General features: G+C 38.8%; 1 protein-coding gene across 1 annotated transcript in view; it reads right to left on the reverse strand.

The window, feature by feature from the left end:
- The window catches only part of LOC127786791 (protein HUA2-LIKE 2-like), a 35,253-nt gene that overhangs the window by 1,779 nt on the left and 14,741 nt on the right, over positions 1–18,733 (reverse strand). Inside the window, exons 3-15 of the mRNA XM_052314449.1 lie at positions 16,639–18,726; positions 15,954–16,422; positions 6,668–6,776; positions 6,387–6,499; positions 6,122–6,309; positions 5,546–5,987; positions 4,961–5,408; positions 4,681–4,860; positions 4,221–4,297; positions 2,982–3,128; positions 2,808–2,884; positions 2,616–2,677; positions 2,381–2,499 (exon numbers count right to left, since the gene is read on the reverse strand). Coding sequence (XP_052170409.1) covers positions 2,381–2,499; positions 2,616–2,677; positions 2,808–2,884; positions 2,982–3,128; positions 4,221–4,297; positions 4,681–4,860; positions 4,961–5,408; positions 5,546–5,987; positions 6,122–6,309; positions 6,387–6,499; positions 6,668–6,776; positions 15,954–16,422; positions 16,639–18,726 — 4,519 coding nt within the window. The remainder of the gene's footprint in view (positions 1–2,380; positions 2,500–2,615; positions 2,678–2,807; positions 2,885–2,981; positions 3,129–4,220; positions 4,298–4,680; positions 4,861–4,960; positions 5,409–5,545; positions 5,988–6,121; positions 6,310–6,386; positions 6,500–6,667; positions 6,777–15,953; positions 16,423–16,638; positions 18,727–18,733) is intronic.

Here is an 18,733-nt window from a genome sequence, read left to right on the forward strand (position 1 = left end):
GGGAATTAGACTGAGAGGGAAGGAAATGCAGCAAAGGATGGAGAAGGATTACAGAGAGAACAGCAAGGAAAGGGAAATCAGAGGGATCGGGAGAGAGAGATCAAAGGGAAATTGAGAGAGAATTCATGAGGGTGAAAATGAGAGAATTCAATTATCATTCAAACATATATTCTCTAACTACCTTAGCCTATTTATAAGCTTTACCAATGAAGGTACTATAGCTACAAAATAAGAGTACAACTAAAAGAGAAATACATGTGTTGTGTTTGCCTTGAGTCTGTCCGATAGAAGATCAATAAATATTGGAGATGCATCGGCTGGAAGATTACATTAGGCTTAAAATACCAAGTGTAATATACTTAGTATTTCAAGGGTCTAATTGTCATATCCCAATGATAGTTAGTTACATTGGAGTGTCCACCATTCCTATAAATAAGAGGGCATGGGAGGCAGTCGAGAGGCAATCCAAGGAGAGAGTTTCTATTTCATCTATGATCGAGTATTGATTTTGTTTTTAAGAAAGAAGGGCTGAGTGATTAGAATTTAGTCTTGTGCATTCTTAAGAGAATAAAGGTTTTGTACTCGGGGATATAGATGAGGGTTAGAAGTTGATGTACTGATCGGTTTTGTTGAAGATTGTCTTGAGTTAGTGATAGGTTAATATGCAGTGTCTTGTATGCAGTTATGGGTTAGTTGATAGGCGAGTGTCTCTCTTGTAATATTAGTTATGTGGAGAGCAAATCCAGAAATATTATAACCAACCTTAGGAAATATCACCCTATGTTCTATAAATAGGGTAGGGGGGCTGAGGGAGAGTTAATTGCATATAATCTTTCTGTTTTCATGAGAGCCTAGAGAGTGAGAAAGCTGTGAGTTAGAATAGTCTTGTTCATTCTTGGGAAGGCTTGTATCGTGGGAGAGAGAAAGAGGGAAAGACCTGTTATCTATCAATAAAGAAGGTTGCCCAGGGGTGGTTTCAAGGCTGGATGCAGTGCCAATTCAATTGGCACGAACCAAGCTAAAATTCTGTCTCCTCATGTGGTTTGCAAGTTTTCTTTCTTGTTCTGTTCTTGTTTAAATTCTGATCTTTATTACATGTTCGTGTTGTGGTGTGTTGTGTTGGCCGTTGAGTTGTGAGTGTGTTGAGGAGTGTTTGATTGGTTTCTTGGGTGTGTTTAAAGGCTGTCAGTGCTCCCAATTTATATAACATGCAATTCATATTACTAATCTATTCTTGAGAATTCTTGGGGTCATGACAGTGGCAAAGAAGTGCAGAAGCTCTTTCTAGACTAAATTTGCAAACCATTCTAGCGGTCCATCAATATGGCCCCTGAAGTAGTGCAGAAGAATGATCTAAACTCCTTAAAAAGATAATGCTGATTGTGGAAAACGAGTGAGAATAGATGATGCACGTAGAGAGGTGGTGAACAAAGTAAATATGTACCCATTTCTGAGTATTACATGTAGGAAATAAGCTTAAAACGTGACATTGTTTGGACACTTTTCCAGAAAAGGCACCAGCTAGCATGCAAGAACCTGGTCAGCATAAAGTGTCAGACTTAAGCTTGGTACAATACAATGATTATGAACTCCAGTTTGTTCACCAAAGTATAACTGTATATGATTCACAAACCTATGTTGATGTCTATGCACTAAAACTTATTAACCAGGCCAATTATGATTAACTGGAAGGATGAAAACATTTTTTTCCTGGAAGAGACGAAGACGGACAATTAGAAATTTGTTTGGCTGCAGGTACGAGTATCTGGAACAAAGATGAATACACAACTTATCATCAAATATCTAAATGGTGGCCATCTATCGAAACAAAAAGTCACCAAGCTGATGAAAGAACAAAACTGCGGTACTAGTTACCTTTAGTCAATAAATACTTCCATGATATGTACTACCAGTAACCAAATGCATACAAAAACCACTTTTTTGAGAAGAAGAATATTTTCAACCAAGACCAGAAATTGAACTAATAAAGAACTTCTCAAAATTGTTGACAGTCTTGGTTACAAAAATTGCACCAGGAAACACAAATATAAGTGAGCCATGAATTTAGGAAGTACTCCCATGTACAACATATGTCGATGGACTACCTTCGAGTTGTTTTAAATAAAATTACTTTGCTTGCCAAAGAAGAACAGGGATCAAAAGAGAACAATAAAAAATGAAGAAAGAGAGCAGTAAATTTATCACAATTACTGTAATTTTCAAAATTGCAGTCCGTAAATTCGACATTTCACAAGAAGAAATTTCCACGTCAAACCAAAAGTTACATTAGATTAACAAGAAAAGCTAATAAACGTAATATCAATACGACGACAGTATTGTCAAATCTAATAGAAATTGAATATCTTAAGATAATAGATACCTTTTGGAAAATGGGATATTCTGCCTTGTATCTTGTGCATGCGAATTCTTCCGCCTGGAGGCTTGTACCAGGTTCTTGATGCAAGAACTGATTGCAGGGAAAGGCCAAGACCTCAAATCCTGAAACCGACCAACAAGACACATCTGGGCAGTGGGTACAATCATTTTCAAACCTCAATACAGAACAGCAATAGCAGCCAAAATAAAAAAGAGTGACTGAAAGACCTCAATAGTACCTTTATCCTTGTACTTATTATGAAGTTCAGTCAACTGCTTGTAGTTGGAATCCGTAAACCCACTATTTCATCCCCGACATACACAATCACATATGCGTCCAGAATTAGACAAGATAAGAAAAGAGTGAATTCGTACCAATTTGGCAAGAAAGACGAAACAAGATAAAAAAAAAGGGCGGGGGGTGAACAGACCACTTAGAAGCAACATTGACAACAAGCAGAACCTTCCCTTTGTATATGCTAAGATCCACATCTGTGCCCCTGCTATCCTGCAAGATTCCAAACCAAGTCCCGCCCTTTTTTTCTGAGAATTACCTTCGGATACAAACAAAACAAGACGCAAAGAGATGGGTGAGTGGCAGAAACCTTGACTGTGAATTCATGAATTGATTGTTGGGGGACTGATTCAGAAGCGCCCATCCGCTCAACTGAGTTGTGGATGAATAATATCTTGATTGACAATTGGGGAAAAGAGCTGACCGCCCGACCACCAAAGTGCAGAGAACTTGTTGGCTACCTTACCTTATCATGAATCGCGGCGGGGAACGGGGGCGGTGTATCTATCCTATCTCGATGATTCTAGAAGCAGTGGAGAGAAAATTTAAAACTCCATGACAGGAAGGATTAACTGGCTTCATAAATTGATTAGACTCTCGGGGATGGGAGGTCATCGAGTTCGAGGGGCTTTGTTTTCTTCCCCCAAAAATCTAGATCGCCTCTCCTCCTCCTAACCCTAACCATCTGGAAATTATATTTTGAAAATTTTCAAAGACACCACAGCCTTATGATAATATATATTCATTCATTCACTCACCTTTTCATTTTCGGCTCGTCCCAATCCGCTCGGATATAACGATTATAATAACAATGGATATATAATAACAAATATTTCTTCTATTTTAAATATATATATCTTACAAAATAAATTATCATAAAAAATTCAACTGTCAAAATAAATTTCTTCTATTTTAAACTTTTAATCTTATCAAATAAAATATGTAACCGTACGTTTAATTTCTTCTATTGTCTTTTCACAAACTTTATATATTTTTCTAGTTGATCAACAAAGTAACAAGCCACCTAGACACACAATGAGTTAATTTTAATAAATGGATAAAATTATTTTTCCCTTTTTAAGTGGCAGAGGCAGAGGGGGATATGAAGATGAGAATTGCTATTTGCTCTAGTTGTAAGCAACACCATTTAATCAATCAATCAATCGATCACCAAAGTAAGTACGTGCACAACATCAAGTACAAGAAGTATACGCGTTCATTCAATTATATGATAAATAATCACCCATGGCTCAACCTACATTTTCCTTGAAATGTACAAATGCTGCTGGCACAGATTTAAGTTTTTGCAGCATGTAAAGGAGCCTAGAAATGGAAGACATTTGAAAATTGGGAGTCCTAGCAAATTGCCTAATAAAGAAAATATGAAAAATGACATCCTATTCAATAAATAAATTATTCTATTTCCCAAGTTAAAAAAAACAAAAAAAGAAAAGACAGTACAGAGAGAGAGAGAGAGAGAGAACTAGAGAATGAAAGTTGACTGCTAGAGATAATTCATGCTCCTCCAATCTCCAATCTACATATGTACAAGCAAAGCAAGCACGCACCAAGAATGGTGCATCACCCGTTCTTTCTGAATTTGTGCCCTCAAAATTCTGAAAACAGCTGGTCCAGATATTTATATCTCAAACTTTTGAACAAGCCGCAGGAGCCAGGTCAAAACTGGGTTGTGCCTAACAAACATAAACCAGATTTCCATCGGTAAGTAAGTGCAAGTAAAAATGCATTGAAAGCACACCTAACAGAGAAGTTACATACGCATACCATCACGGCTAACTTCACAATGACACCTCCTCATCTTGGTACCCAAAAGCTTGGAGCTGAAACACCAACAAAATATGCAAGGTGCGATCGAAATTAGCAAATCAAGCATCACTAGTCCATGCTTTCTCAGATATAAATGATAAAAGGTGCAATTAGCAGATAACAGCAGATAGTCCACGTTTTTCTTAGTGATATGTACTGGAAGAAGTGGGAAGAAAACAGACCTCTGTTTGCCACTGGGATCGGACCTTGGGATGGTGTTCCATGGGGTATCGGTTCTCCTCTATGGTCCACTGCCCGGGGAGGTAAACCCCACCTATGATTTGGCAATGGGGGTTCACACCTTGGGCCACCGTATGGAGGTGGATATGACCCTCTAGCAGCAGGATCAGAGTGGTATGTACCTGATGGTGACAGAAGAATACCATTATTAAATCAACTGTTATCAGGTAAAGGAATTGCCACGTGAAAGAAGCTAAAATCTCAGAGCACGACAAAACTTGCCAGAAAGTGATGGCCCTGAAAACCTCCAGCTTTCCCTAAGATCATGTGGGGCCATCTTCATTCTGTCATGATCACTGTAAAAATTTCCAGTATCGGTGTTCTGAGTGAAGCGACCTCTGCTAGGGTAGGATGGGGGCGGGACATCCCTCAGAGACTGCACTCTTTCGGCCTGAACATAAGAGAACTGATTTGATGGTGTGGGTTGAGGTGGCCGCAGATTATAAGCTGTATTGTGGAAGGTGGCACCATCTGCCTGTTGATTCACATGCTGAATTGGCAGATGGGACACAGCAGCGCTGCTGAAAGAGCAAGAGTTGGCAGAATCTGGCATTGGAGTTTGCATTTGAACATCTCTAGATTGAGGAACATGGTAACACACAGAATCTGGCGCCAATGAGTTTGCTATTGGCTGCGGAACCACAGGGTTTTGCATGTTTTCTTTGATAGTCTGCAGATTCATGCCCAGGCAGCATTAAAACAAACAAACAATGATATTATGGATCAGAATTGAGAAAATGCGGCTAATTTCATAGAATACCCTAAATAACAGAATGCACAATGCAACAGAATAAAGCAGCAACATACATGTTTAGCCATGTAGAGTTCTGAATCATGACCATCAGGAGGAGGAAGAAGAGCTGATGACAGCGGTGGTGGAGACGTTGGCAGAGGAGGAGACGATGGAGGCACATCTCTGGGCAGGGGAGGGGCAAAGGAAACTGGAAAATGTTGAAACTGTGAATGCATCATTTGTGCACCAATGGTAGCAGCGTTACTGGTAGAGCTCATGTCAGGTCCACAAGCAGGAGCAACATCCTCCATTTCAAGCTCACCTTCAACATCTTCCAAGATATGTTTATGCTTCCCAATTGCCGGAGGCACTGAAATTCTTTCCCGTTCTTCAGGGATTTCAGGGTTATGTTCAGGAGTAACAGCCTCAAAACTACCACCATCAGAATCACTTCCTTCATCTTCATCCTTAAGCATTGGGGGCATGCGAAAACCCGGAAGCTGAAAACTTGAATTGCTGAAGCAATAAGATAAGACTCAATAATTGACAATGCAGATATATTACCAATGAAAAAAATAAATAAATAAAATCCAACAAATTGATTCCTCCAACAAAAGAATTTCGTTAAGAAAAAAGAGAAAATTTCAGACCTTCCATATTCATCAACAAGCATGCCCTCCATTTCCCTAATAGGATCATCAAAAGCCCTTTCAGTTCGCAAGGGGCGCCGGGAAAAGGCACCAGAAGAAGACAAACTGCTGACAGACTCAAGGTCTCGAATATGGTGGCGAATAACTGATTCTGGGAGGATCTTCCTTTCCAACCAAAGCCTCAATACCTATACATCAAAAGGAAGAAATAATGACAAGCAAAAACACATGCAACATAGGGAAGGATTAGGAGGATGTTACTTGCCTTCAAACATTGTCGACGATTTTCCAGTGCACTACTTCCAGGTGGAGCAGCAGCTGACAACAAGCGTGACAGCACTGCTTGTACAGCTGAAGGATATATGCCACCTATATCACCTGGACAAATCTTCAGCATCAGAAAAAATCCCGAACAAAAAAGCCAAATAAAAAAAATAAAGGAATATCCATAAACTCAAGAAGAAACCATTCAAAAATATGTATGATATTCAGGAATATCCAAAATCCAAATTCGGTGGTCATACAGCCTGAGAATGGATGCATTACCTTTCAACCCTCGGGAACACTGGGTAATAGAATCCACGAGGAAAAACAGGTCAATCCTTCTGTGTAAGCTCGATTCACTTTCCAAATTACGAGCAAGAACTTCCACCACCTGAGTTTGCAAAAACCATATATTCAATAATAATTACAGTACCCATGCATAATATCTGCAACGTACAGAGGAGGTAAATGGCATTAACGAAACCAAGAATGAGGTTGATGAATTAATGAAAATATAAATATATATATATATATATCAAAATATTGAAAATACTATCTGCTGGAGAACATGAGGACGAGATACTGAGGCTCTTTTATTTTTTTCGCTCAGTATACTGAGGCTTTTCCAATTACCTATTTCCCTATTAATGGATGAACTCACTAAACATGTCCAAGTAGAGGTGTCTTAGCGAAAGCTATTTGCCGATGAAATTGTGTTGGTGGACGAGAGGTTTTAGGTTAAGCATAATGAAAATGAATATATGGAATGTAAGTTTGGTAAAAATACATGTGTAGACGAAGTTATGGTAAAATTAGAAGATCAAGTAATATAAAGAAAAACAGATATCTTAGATCAACATCTATAAAGTTCGGGAGACTAGTGAGGAAGTTACCTATAGAACCAAAGCATGTTAGTTAAATTGGAAAAGCGAAATTGGTATTTTATGTGAGTAAGATTTTGTTAAAAGTAAAAAGAAAAACTATATAAGGTGACTATAAGAAAAACTATATAAGGTGACTATAAGACCAGGATTCTAGTATGGCACAGAATTTTAGGCAGTAAAGTACTAACATGTGCAAAATATGAGTGCGATGGAAATGTAGATGTTAAGATGGGCTTCCAACCATAAAAAAAAAAGATAAAATTAGAAAATAAAGTCGAAGTGGCTCCTAAAGAATATAAGATGTGAGAGACAATATTAAAATGAATTGGTCATGTGAGAAGAAGACTACTAATGGAGACTCTTGTGAAGAGAATGAATGAAACAGAACAAGTATCTAACAAGAGGTATGGAAGACTAAGAAAAACTTGATGGAAAATGCTTAGGTCATAGTTCTGAAAGGCGCGAGGCGCAGCGAGGCGCAAAGGGTCCTGAAGCCTGAGGCGCGAGGCGCACGAGGCGAGGCGCGCCTTTGCGAAGCGAGGCGCACCTTTTAGAAAAAAAACTAAAAATCTTGTAAAATCATAAAAAACTATCAAATTATCAATAATAACACATGCATATCATTAATGTTTCATTATCTTCAAATTCTAAACTAACAACATCAAAGTTAATTCATTCATCATACAATTTCTAAACTAGAAACATCATCAAAGTTCAAACTTAAAGTCTCAAACTCAAACAAGTACCAACCATCGTGCAAAGTTCTAAACAAACATATAAACACTACAAGTCCACAATCAATAAAGAAGTTTTAATCATCATCATCATCATACCCTTCACCAAATTGAAAATCATCATCTTACGGTGCCATATTTTGCTCATCCCTGATTCCCTGTTATTTTTCTTCTTTTGCATGTACTCTCCAATCTCTTGTTTTGTTGATGGAGGACATTTTGGAATAGCTTTAGTATTCTCCACAATCAATAAACACTACAAGTCCACAATCAAGAAAATGCTTTCATTTTGAAAAATGCTATTTTTCTAGGTCTGGAAGATTAGCGCATTTTTTCTAAGTCTGGAAGATTAGGGCATTATAAGGAGACATATAAGAAAATGTTTTCATTTTGAAAAACTAACTCCCGGTATTTTGATAGTTAATATTCATTGTTGTTAAAATGATTTTTAATGAATTTTTCAAGAAATAGTAGGTATGTATTTTGGGGGTGGTAAAATCGCTAAATCCTGAATTTGTACTAAAATCAAAATTCTATTTTCTTATTGTTATGGATTTTGATTTTTTAGATATTTTTATTGAATCCAAATGGGGGGTACTTTCTTATTTACATTTATGTATTAAAGTAAATGGAAGGTAAAATATAAATAAAAGAAAATGTGGACATTTACTTAAACTAAAGAAATGTAAATAAGTAGTGATGTATACATGCTGAAACTGAGAAGAAGGGATGCTGGAGAGGAGAGAAAAAAGTGATGCAGGCAGGATGCAGGCGCAATTTTCATGAGGCGCGCCTAGGCGCGCCTCAGCGCCTCACCTTGCAAGGCGCGCGCCTTGCAGAAACCGCCTCGCCTCAGCCCAGGCGAGGCGCCAAACTGGCGCCTTAAGGCGCCTTGCGCCTAGGCGCGCGCCTAGGCGCGCCTTTAATAACTATGGCTTAGGTATAATATGAGTGAGTCATACAAAAGATAAGGCCATAGATAGAAATGACTAGCAAGATAGAATAGTAGAATTCATGCAATTGACACCACATAGAGAGATAAAGGCTTAATATATTGTTGATAGCCAAGAAACCTCCAAAAAGCTCTACTAGAGAGAAAGCAAACCCAGTACAAGCAGATATAAATTCATACCTATGATTTTACACAATAATAAAAAAAGTGAAAAATACTTTCCCAAACATAATATTCCTGATCATCATATATATTACAAGACATGAGATGTAAAATCTTCTACACAATTATTTAGCATACACAATAGAGAAACTCGCTAGCTTAACCAGATCAAGAGGATGTTTAAAAACGATCTAGGAAATAAGGCTTGTCTCAAGTGATGTGAACTGTAATTATCTCCTCTCAACTTCTTTATATACCTGTTCAATTCTCATTTTGTATCTTTATCCCATGAACCTTTCCTCCCCACACCGTATAGCTCCAAGTCTTCCTTGGTTGTCTTTTTCTAGCTCACTATTTTTTGTTTTTGTTTTTGTTTTTTGCTCAGTAACGTGATTATCTTTTAGTTCCATTGTTTTTCCCATTCTGGTTTTGAATAATTTCCTTTCATTTTTCCTGTGGCCCACAAGATCAAAAGCTAGATGGATCACAGGTAGAAAGTAACCAATTCCTATTTACACCAAAACCAAGAAATCTGTATGGTAAGACCAACATACATAACAATTTCATTAGACAATTAAAGATCGTAAGAAATGATATTCGTCCACCAATTTGGCATTATACAAATGAAATGTATTTAACATGATATGTAAATTGAAATTCAAATATTTCAGCACAGTTCCAGTTTCCTCTATACACAAGGGAACAAGCTAATCAACTAGTGAAAAGTAAAGTTGCTGTATCATTTTCCACCCTCTTCCCCCTCCAGTTAGTTCTGATTCTTGCTTTAAAAAGGAGAAAAACCGAGAGAGAGAGAGAGAGAGAGAGAGAGAGAGAGAGACTTCAATGTCTAAATCAATCAGACTAATTATTAATCTCTTACATATTGAAAAGACACATAGTCAAGATAAGTCATAATGACTATTCTGCAAAGGACAAGGATACACCCAGAACAGCCCAAATGCTTCTTGTTTGACAGTCCAAGTTCAAAGGGCAACAGAATGTAGCATGCAGCTCTATAAAAGTTTAAAAATTAATAATGTTTACATTTCACTATTAGATCAAAATTGTTGACAGTAAAAATAATAATACAGAAGATACCCCCGTACTTTAAAATTGGCCCTAAAAGTTTCTATGCTTTCAACTTTAAAAGCTAATGCTGTCTATCCTATGTCAAAATGACGTAATTTTTCATCAGAAAATAATTAAAAATTAGAAATATTTTTATCTAAAATAGAAAATAAAAATAAAAATTAAGAAAAAAGGGCTGGCTGTCACCGGTTTAGGTTTCCAGTCAGCATAGAACACACTGCCAGTGACCCACTGGCTGTGGATTCTCTTCAACTGTCCGTATGTGAATCATTGCTGCTTCTTCATCTCCAAAGTCATTGTCATGACCCAAGTAGTAAGTAAAGGACAATATAGTAATAGTATTATAATAATAGTTAGGAGATATTTTAGAAGCACATGGGGTGCATGTGCTAGGCCGCTATTGAGCTTGTAATGCCTATATAAGGCTATTGCTATTGGTTTGTTAGGGTATGCTGAAAAATTATTGAATTGAAATTCTATTTTCTTCCCTCTACCATTATTCCTCTCTCGTTCTTCTTCCTCTCTCTTCTGTTCTTCTATTTCTCCATCTCTTTCTTCTCATTTTCTTCCCCAAATCTGTTAATTATTGGTTCTAAATCGATTGGATCCTTCTAATTGCCGATTTCAGCCCGTTATGAACCCTAGGTTCATGACAAATGATATCAGAGCAGTCCATCCTTGGCTATGGTTTTGATTCGAGTTCCGACGGTGATTATCGGCTGTTTATAGGCGATTGTTTCCAATTCGATTCGGAGGATATTAAGATCAGTAGTGAATGAGAGAGAGCAAAGCAGTTCTTGCCAACTGCATCAATTAATCCTAAGCGGTTCGAAACTAAAAGATGGAGTGGCGACGGAGGTAGTTGGTTATAGAAGTGATCTCTGTGTCGAAATCCGAGTGACTTGAAGCTACGAAATCAATGGTGCCAACTAATTTCCACAAACTGCAGCAGTGAGTCACAAAGTTTTAAAGACCAAGCGGTTGTTGATTATTGGTTGCAAAATTCAACCAGCGAAGGTTGCGCTAGAGTTGATTAACGTATTAGAGTGACGCCGACTGAGTAACAGAACCGATTAAAAAGGAAGGCAAGCAACCCAGGCATTCGTGACTAGGTAGAAGTTTCGAGGTGATAGCGAGTCTGCTGGTGTTAACGCGGACGGCCAGGAGACTCACTACCAGAGCAAAAGGCCGGTACGAGAGCTTCGTTGTAGTTAGCGACGTGGGCGAGGAAGGTGTGGAGGCCATTATCAAATGCAACCAATGTGTAGGCAGAACCGGAGGAAGGATTCAAGGCGAGTCCACCAGTCCAGCGAACTTTCCTTATCGTGACAAAATCTGGGATTTCGGCTATTGCAGATGTGGTTCAGGGAGGCGACCACAAGGCATTTTGTGATTCGGAAGCAGATCGGAGTGGGTGAGCATCTCTCAAATTAAATTTCGAAGGAGAGTTTGTGTCCTCCAGCCGTGGTCGGTGATTGGGTGAGAAGGATTCAGCCGGAGAAGATTGTTGAATCCGCAGCAATCGCGAGCAGAGCTGATTCTGGCTAGCGACAGCAGAGACGGTGGTGTTGGTCAGTGATTGGGTGGTAGCTGCATGGCTGTGGTTTCAATTCGAGCTAAAGGTAGGAAAATATGTCTCAGTGATTAGGTCCAGGTTGAGAAGACTAGAACGCGACTTGGCTGGGCAGTGTTCCAGCGACTCTGGACATCTGGAAGGTGGTTAGGAGCTAGGAGGTGTTAATCTCTAAGCAAGCGAGCACCCTCAATTCGGAATTGAGAGGCGCCGCAAGCATCACAGAGCGAAGTTATTCTCCTGACTGTAACGGGTCGGCTGATCCGAATTACAGTTCAATTCTTGGATAGGAGTAGGCTCAGTGCTTCCGACAATAATTCCGTGTCGTTTGAGGCAATTCAAATTTAGAACCGATTAGCTCGCGGAGGGGTTGGATCCAGAATGTATGAAACTCCTATTCCTTCATCTTCAAAGTATGCTGATTGTGAAAAATTAGCTAAGGGGAGCAGTGCATGTAGGAGACCATGGGAGCCTCAATTGCAGCAGAAAAATTCTTCATTTTCAGTTGAAATGGGGTCCCAATTGCAGTCGAATGATGCTGCATTTTCAGTGGTTAATTTTCAAGCAAGAGAGCAGCCTCAATTGGAGTGGAACAGTGCTGCATTTTCAGTGGAGTGTCCTACTCATGAAGCTAGGGGAGGAAGTGCATACATGAAGCAGAATGCTTCATTTTCAGTAGGAATGGAGCCTCAATGGCAGCCAAAGAAGGCTGCATTTTCAGTTGGCAGCAACAAGGAATAGAAGAAGGGGATCAACCAAGTTGACAAGGAAACAAGAAGTGTAATACATGAAGAGTGTAAGGAATTCGGTCGAATGTCCCGCGAGAAGCTACAGGAGTTTGCAATGATACTGATTAAAAAGTATCATTACAACTTTCCAGCGAAATACTTTGATGATTATCACGAAAGTTTTAACAAAGAGGAATTCCTAAAAATGGAGCAGCGGGAGGAGAAGCTAAAAAAAAGAGCAAACAAGGAAGCAAGGAGCATTGATCATTTTATGGAAGAGTTGGAGCATGAATCAGAAATGAAGGAAAGGCGGAACCAAGAGCGTGGTGAACACCGCAGTGAAAATTCTGCCCCATCCAACCAAAATGATGAGCTGCCAAATGATTTTAAACTAGACGGGAAGCCTGGATACCAAGTTGGGAATTTGTCTCCTCAGGTGGATGAAAATTCAGTTATTAAACAAACAATAAATCATGTTGGGACTAAAGAACCATTAGCTGGAACTGAAGAAAAGTTGTCAAGGGTAACTAATGATTCTAAAGAAGCAAAGAGAGGTTATAAAGACATCAGTTTAGGCCAAATTTTGCAAGAGAAAGAAGCTAAAAATTGTGTTGAGAATCAGTCTACAAATCAGATTGATGATAAGAACTGCTATGAAAATGGCCTACTTGTAGCTGAAATATCTTCCGATGTTGTGAAGGTGTGTAGAACTGATCCTAAAATGTGCCACAATGTTGCTGTAAATTTTGAGGTTGAGGAGCAACATCAATTAAAGGCTGAAGGACGGCAAGTTTCAGCTGTTGCCTATGACCAAAAGCAGCTAAATTCAATGAAGGCGCTAGATGAGGATATATTGACTGGATTTGGCATCATATTGGATCCTCAATCTATGGGTACAAGCTATCTTAATTTGGTAGCTATCACCAACCCACGGGAAATGGTATGCCGTTCCTTGGAGGAAGATGCAGCTTTGATTGCACTGATTATTATTTTTGTTTCAGCTGAGGAGTATCCAAGAACAAAGAAGAAGCGGCCTAGAAAGGGAATGATAAAAGAAAGAACAACCAAACTAGAGAGAGTTGGTATTGGTTGAGGAGCAATGGCTAAATTGTTGTAAGTTCTTGGGGACAAGAACTCTCTCAAGGAGGGGGGAATTGTCATGACCCAAGTAATAAGTAAGGGGCATGGGGTGCATGTGCTAGGCCGATATTGAGCTTGTAATGCCTATATAAGGCTACTGCTATTGGTTTGTTAGGGTATGCTGAAAAATTATTGAATTGAAATTCTATTTTCTTCCCTCTACCATTCTTCCTCTCTCTTCTGTTATTCTATTTCTTCCTCTCTTTCTTCTCATTTTCTTCCCCAAATCTGTCAATTCTTGGTTCTACATCAATCGGATCCTTCTGATTGCTGATTTCAGCCTGTTATGAACCCTAGGTTCATGACAGTCATTTGCCTTCTTCCCAGATTCCTTGCTGCTGCTGCTGTTTCGTTTTCATCTTCGGCATCGATTCAGTCTTCTTGGCAGTGGGGAGTTGCAAAACAGGGGTCTTTGATGATTTGCAGCAGCGCACAGATCTGGGTTCTTTCCTTCATGATCTGGTACTCCAGCAGTGGTGAGAGATGAAAATATAGCCACGGCAGATCCTTGCCTCTCGGTGATCCCAGTGATGGCTTCCAGATTTCTCCTCTTCTTCCTCTTCAGGTTCCAGCACTACATCGTTTATGGAAATCACTGGAACCGATGGTGCTGGAACCATCAGTTTCCAGTGAACATCATTGTTCCTGGCAAAGTATCCAATCCAGCTTTTTTTTTTGTTAATTTTTATTTTTATTTTAGCTAAATTTATTTTTAATTTTTAATTATTTGACACCAAACTACACCATTTTGGCATGAAATAGACAGTGTTAATCTTTTAAAGTTGAGAGAAGGGGTGTCTATGCAAAGAATTGAAAGCATATGGACTTTTTAGGGCCAATTTTAAAGTATTGGGGGTGTCTTCGCAGATGGGTCAAACCACAAGGTGCGTGTGCAATTTACCCTAAAATTAATCCTCTATCTACCCTATATAGCAATGACAGCTCCTTGCCTCTCATCAATCCTAGTGATGACTTTCATGTATCTCCTCTTTGTCCTCCTCAGGTTCCAGATCTGGAACCATCAATTTCTGGTGATGGTTCCAATCTGGCAGCTTTTTATTTTTTCATTTTTATGTTCTTTTTTATTTTTTATTTTAGCTAAATTTATTTTCATTTTTCATTATTTTTTGATGCAAAACCACATCATTTTGATATAAATAGACGCTGTTAGTTTTAAAGTTGACAGAAGGGGAGTGCACACAAAGAATTGAAAGCATAAGGGCTTTTAGAGCCAATTTTAAAGTACAAGGGGTATCTTTGCAAATGGGTCAAATCACAAGGGATGTGAATGCAATTTACCTTAAAATTGACTTTCTATCTACTAGTTTAATCTTTTAGATGAGAAGATGGTTAACCATTCAACATGGTAGCAAGCAAAGGTCTTGAGATCGAAACTTATTGGTAACCAATATTTAAATAATTGCACGCATTTGGATTAGTTATGCAATGATGGTTGAGGGGGTGTGCTGAGAGTAAAAATAATAATATAAAAATAAAATTAATCCTCATATCTACCAGCCAAAGCTTTTAGATGAGATGGTTAACTATTCAATAGAGGTTATCCTCTTCAAATTTGCATCAGGTTGAATGTGAATCTAAGTAACAGAAAATTACTTCTACTAAGTGTTGGAAGCATGTCTAATTCTAATGAAGTTAAAACAATAATAATCCTGATAAAGCATGTTTCAATACGTATTTGAAGTTCTTTCCATGTATTGGGTGTGTTTGATAAAATAAAAACATGTTTCAGCAAGTGTCTATTGACTCTATCCTTCTTAAAACAAGACAAGAATTAGAACTGCTTATATAATTGTAACGTAAACAACAAATTGACAAACAGCAAGTTACACCACAAACTTAAATGATGCAAGATATGTGCATCACTCGATAACACTTTACAACAAGGGAAGAAAAAAAATGGTAAAAGAAGAAGAAAGAAACATAGCATCATTCAACCAGTGAAGAGGCACAATAGATCTGCAAGTGAGTCATATTCTACCCAATTATACTAACTGTATCTTTTCTTATTCCAAGTAATATACATACTGATACTGCCATTACAAAAAAATAATAATAATTTTAGAGGGACAAGGTCATGATCAGAGTCATTTTCCCCATTTTAACATCAACAATCTAGCCAATCAGTAAAACTATAGTTTCCAAAGAGTGTTTAAGTTCCTGGAAGGACATGTTACAAGGTAATTCATAGAGAACATATTTTCCAAAGCAGTATAACAGAAACAAATCAACACAGATATACATCTCGAGAACATCTAGGGAAAAAAAGGAAGGGGCTGAAAACAAACCTTAGAAGCAACACCAATCTTTGCACAATCAATTGCTATGCGTGTGGCACGACCAATGCTTTCCTTTGTCCTTGTTAATGTTGCAAGAACTGCCTCAAACGATGCCAGAGCAGCAGTGGACTCTGCTCTATTTCTCCATTTGGCCAAATGTTTGGATGTTGCAGAATGCTGTTCAGGACTACAATAGCCATTATTTCCAAGAATGTTATTGTTACCTGACACAGAAATGCTGTAGATTGATGAGTTGGGTAGAGACACACGTGCAGTGGAGTCTAACCCATCAGCAGGGGATGAAGATGACCGGATTCCTGAGACATCCTTATCACCTGAACGATCATCAGATTTAGAAGTAGAATGAGACAAGTTTGATGGACCCTGGGCAGAAGCCACCATAACCTTGGCTGATGTCGAAGTAAGAACATCATCAGAATCCCTCTCTCCTGATTTAATTTCACTGCCAACATCACACCTAAAACCAAAATAACCTACTAAGTTCAAAAGAGTACAAACAGAATAAATTAGCATAACAGAAATGAGAGCAAAATATAATTGCCATGACAAAAAACTTGATGTCATTTCAACATTTTGGACTCTGTAGGAGAAAATTCAAGTTGAAATGCATATTGAAACCACATGGGAAAAACAATAATGAGACACACAGTGAAATGCATCAACTGAAACTTACATTGGATAAATTTGGTCATCTAAATGTAGGGGAAGCTTCAACAACTTGGTAGTCTCAGAACAATTGCTCTCACCACACGGGACTAAACTAGTATTAGTATGCAATGATAATTTGCCATCAGGATCCCCTGAGGCAGGATTTAAACTCATTCCAGAACATTCTGAAGGATATATTTGGTTCAGAGGCCTATCAGCTTTATGGTTGCTCAACTCAGGGGTTTCGCTCCCATGCTCGTCTCTTGGAGGCAGCATATGAGCCAGTGAACCTTCATTGCTTCCAAGGGAGGTCTGTTCTTTCACTAAAGCAGGTGATATCCGTTTTGGGGATTGAACCACACCGACAAAATCAGTAGGTTGGGCACCTGAAGATGACATGTGGAGACCTCTATGACCTGCATGTTCCACAGTTTCCACATGTATATCTTTGCATAGCTCTTGTTCCTGGGGACTGGAACTTCTGAGGGATTCATTACAATTTGCAGTTTCTTCACAAGATTTGGCACTTTCCATTATTACTCCTGGGCCAGAGCTAGTAGAGAAAACAGAAACACCGTGCTGAGAAGCATCTAAATTCTGCAACCCAATTCCATTCCTCTCTCTATTTTCCATGGATTTTTGAGGGGACTCCCCTGTGGAGGTAACATGACATCCATTATTTAATGTCTTCATGGTTGATGGCACTTCAGTTTGACTATCTTCAGCAGCATTAGCAGACATAGCTTCCAGGGCACGATGAAGACGTTTTGACGGAGGTAGTGCAGCTTCATCATCCACTGAACAACCATATTGTTGATTTTTCTCAGTTTGAGATAATTGCTTAACAACTGAAGATTGGGGGCATTTGTTTTGCGGTGATGAATTATCTGCCACTCCTTTCATGTCAAATGAGTTTCTATCAGCAGGGCTATCACCTTCAGAACTCAAGGAAGTTGGGACCTGAACAGAAAAACTATTTGGCACTTCTAACAAGTTCTTTTCTGATTGTATTAAGGTATCAAGCTCCTCTCCAGCAGAAGATGATCTGCCCATCCGAACTCTAGCTCGTTTCACCAATGGTAGATGCTCATCACCATCGTCTCTGGAGTGCCTTTCATTCAACATTTCTTGAGAATCTTGAGAAATTTGTCCAGTTTTATGTACTTCAATCTCTGAAACTGTCTCATTGTTCAGACCACCAGTAGTCTCAGGACAATCTGTAATCATCCTTTTTCTATTCGGTTTCCTTTTCTTCTTAGTGAGAACTGTCTTTGCTTTGAAATCAAGCATTTGGCTCAACTCATCTCCTTCACAACATCCAACATGGGACTCAGGCTGTAGAAGTTTACAACCAGACTCTACAGTGCTGCCTTCAGTTAGACTAATTGAGTCTGAATCACCTGTAACAATTTCAGAATTATTTTCTTCGATGCTACCATTTGAAAAAAAAGCAGGTGAACCTCTGTCATGCCCCTCAGGAGTAAAAGGGGACTTCCTGATTCGGTTACTCCTCCGAACTGGGCCATCCTGACAAACTTTAACAGATAAGTCTTGAACAGCTTTACTGCCATCTAATGGCAGTATAGGCGTTTGAAAGCTATTGGCATCCACTTTTGATGAACTTCTAGACCGGCGGGCAGTTGGCTGCTTTTTCTGTGAAGCAGGACTTTGTGGCCGTACACCTGAAGGTCTCTTTTTTAAAGAAAATGTATTTTGCAGTTGTTTTCTTGTAACTACTAAATTATCAACTGGCTCATCAGGCGACATCTTGCTATCAGACAAAATATCTCCCTGTGTTGTATCTGGAGCACCTTCAAGAGGAAGGCTTGGTTCATTCTTTTCTTCAGTGGAAGATGACTTCTTCAGAGATGAATTAAGCACCTCCAAAGAAGCATCAATCTGATCCTTTAATTCAACATCACCCACTGAGTTTACAGAAGCTGTCAGGTTAACTTCATCAATAGAGTTCACGGCACTCTTCAACTTTTCATAGCTTTCAATAATCTCCTTCACTGCACGAACAAAATCAGAACCTCGCCCGTGTCGCTTGACCAGAAGAGATTCCTTTTTCTCCTCTGTAAATTCCTCAACATCAGCAGGATTGCAGAAGGCTCTGCAAG

This window comes from Diospyros lotus, chromosome 12 (assembly GCF_014633365.1).
Source record: "Diospyros lotus cultivar Yz01 chromosome 12, ASM1463336v1, whole genome shotgun sequence".
NCBI lineage: Eukaryota > Viridiplantae > Streptophyta > Magnoliopsida > Ericales > Ebenaceae > Diospyros > Diospyros lotus.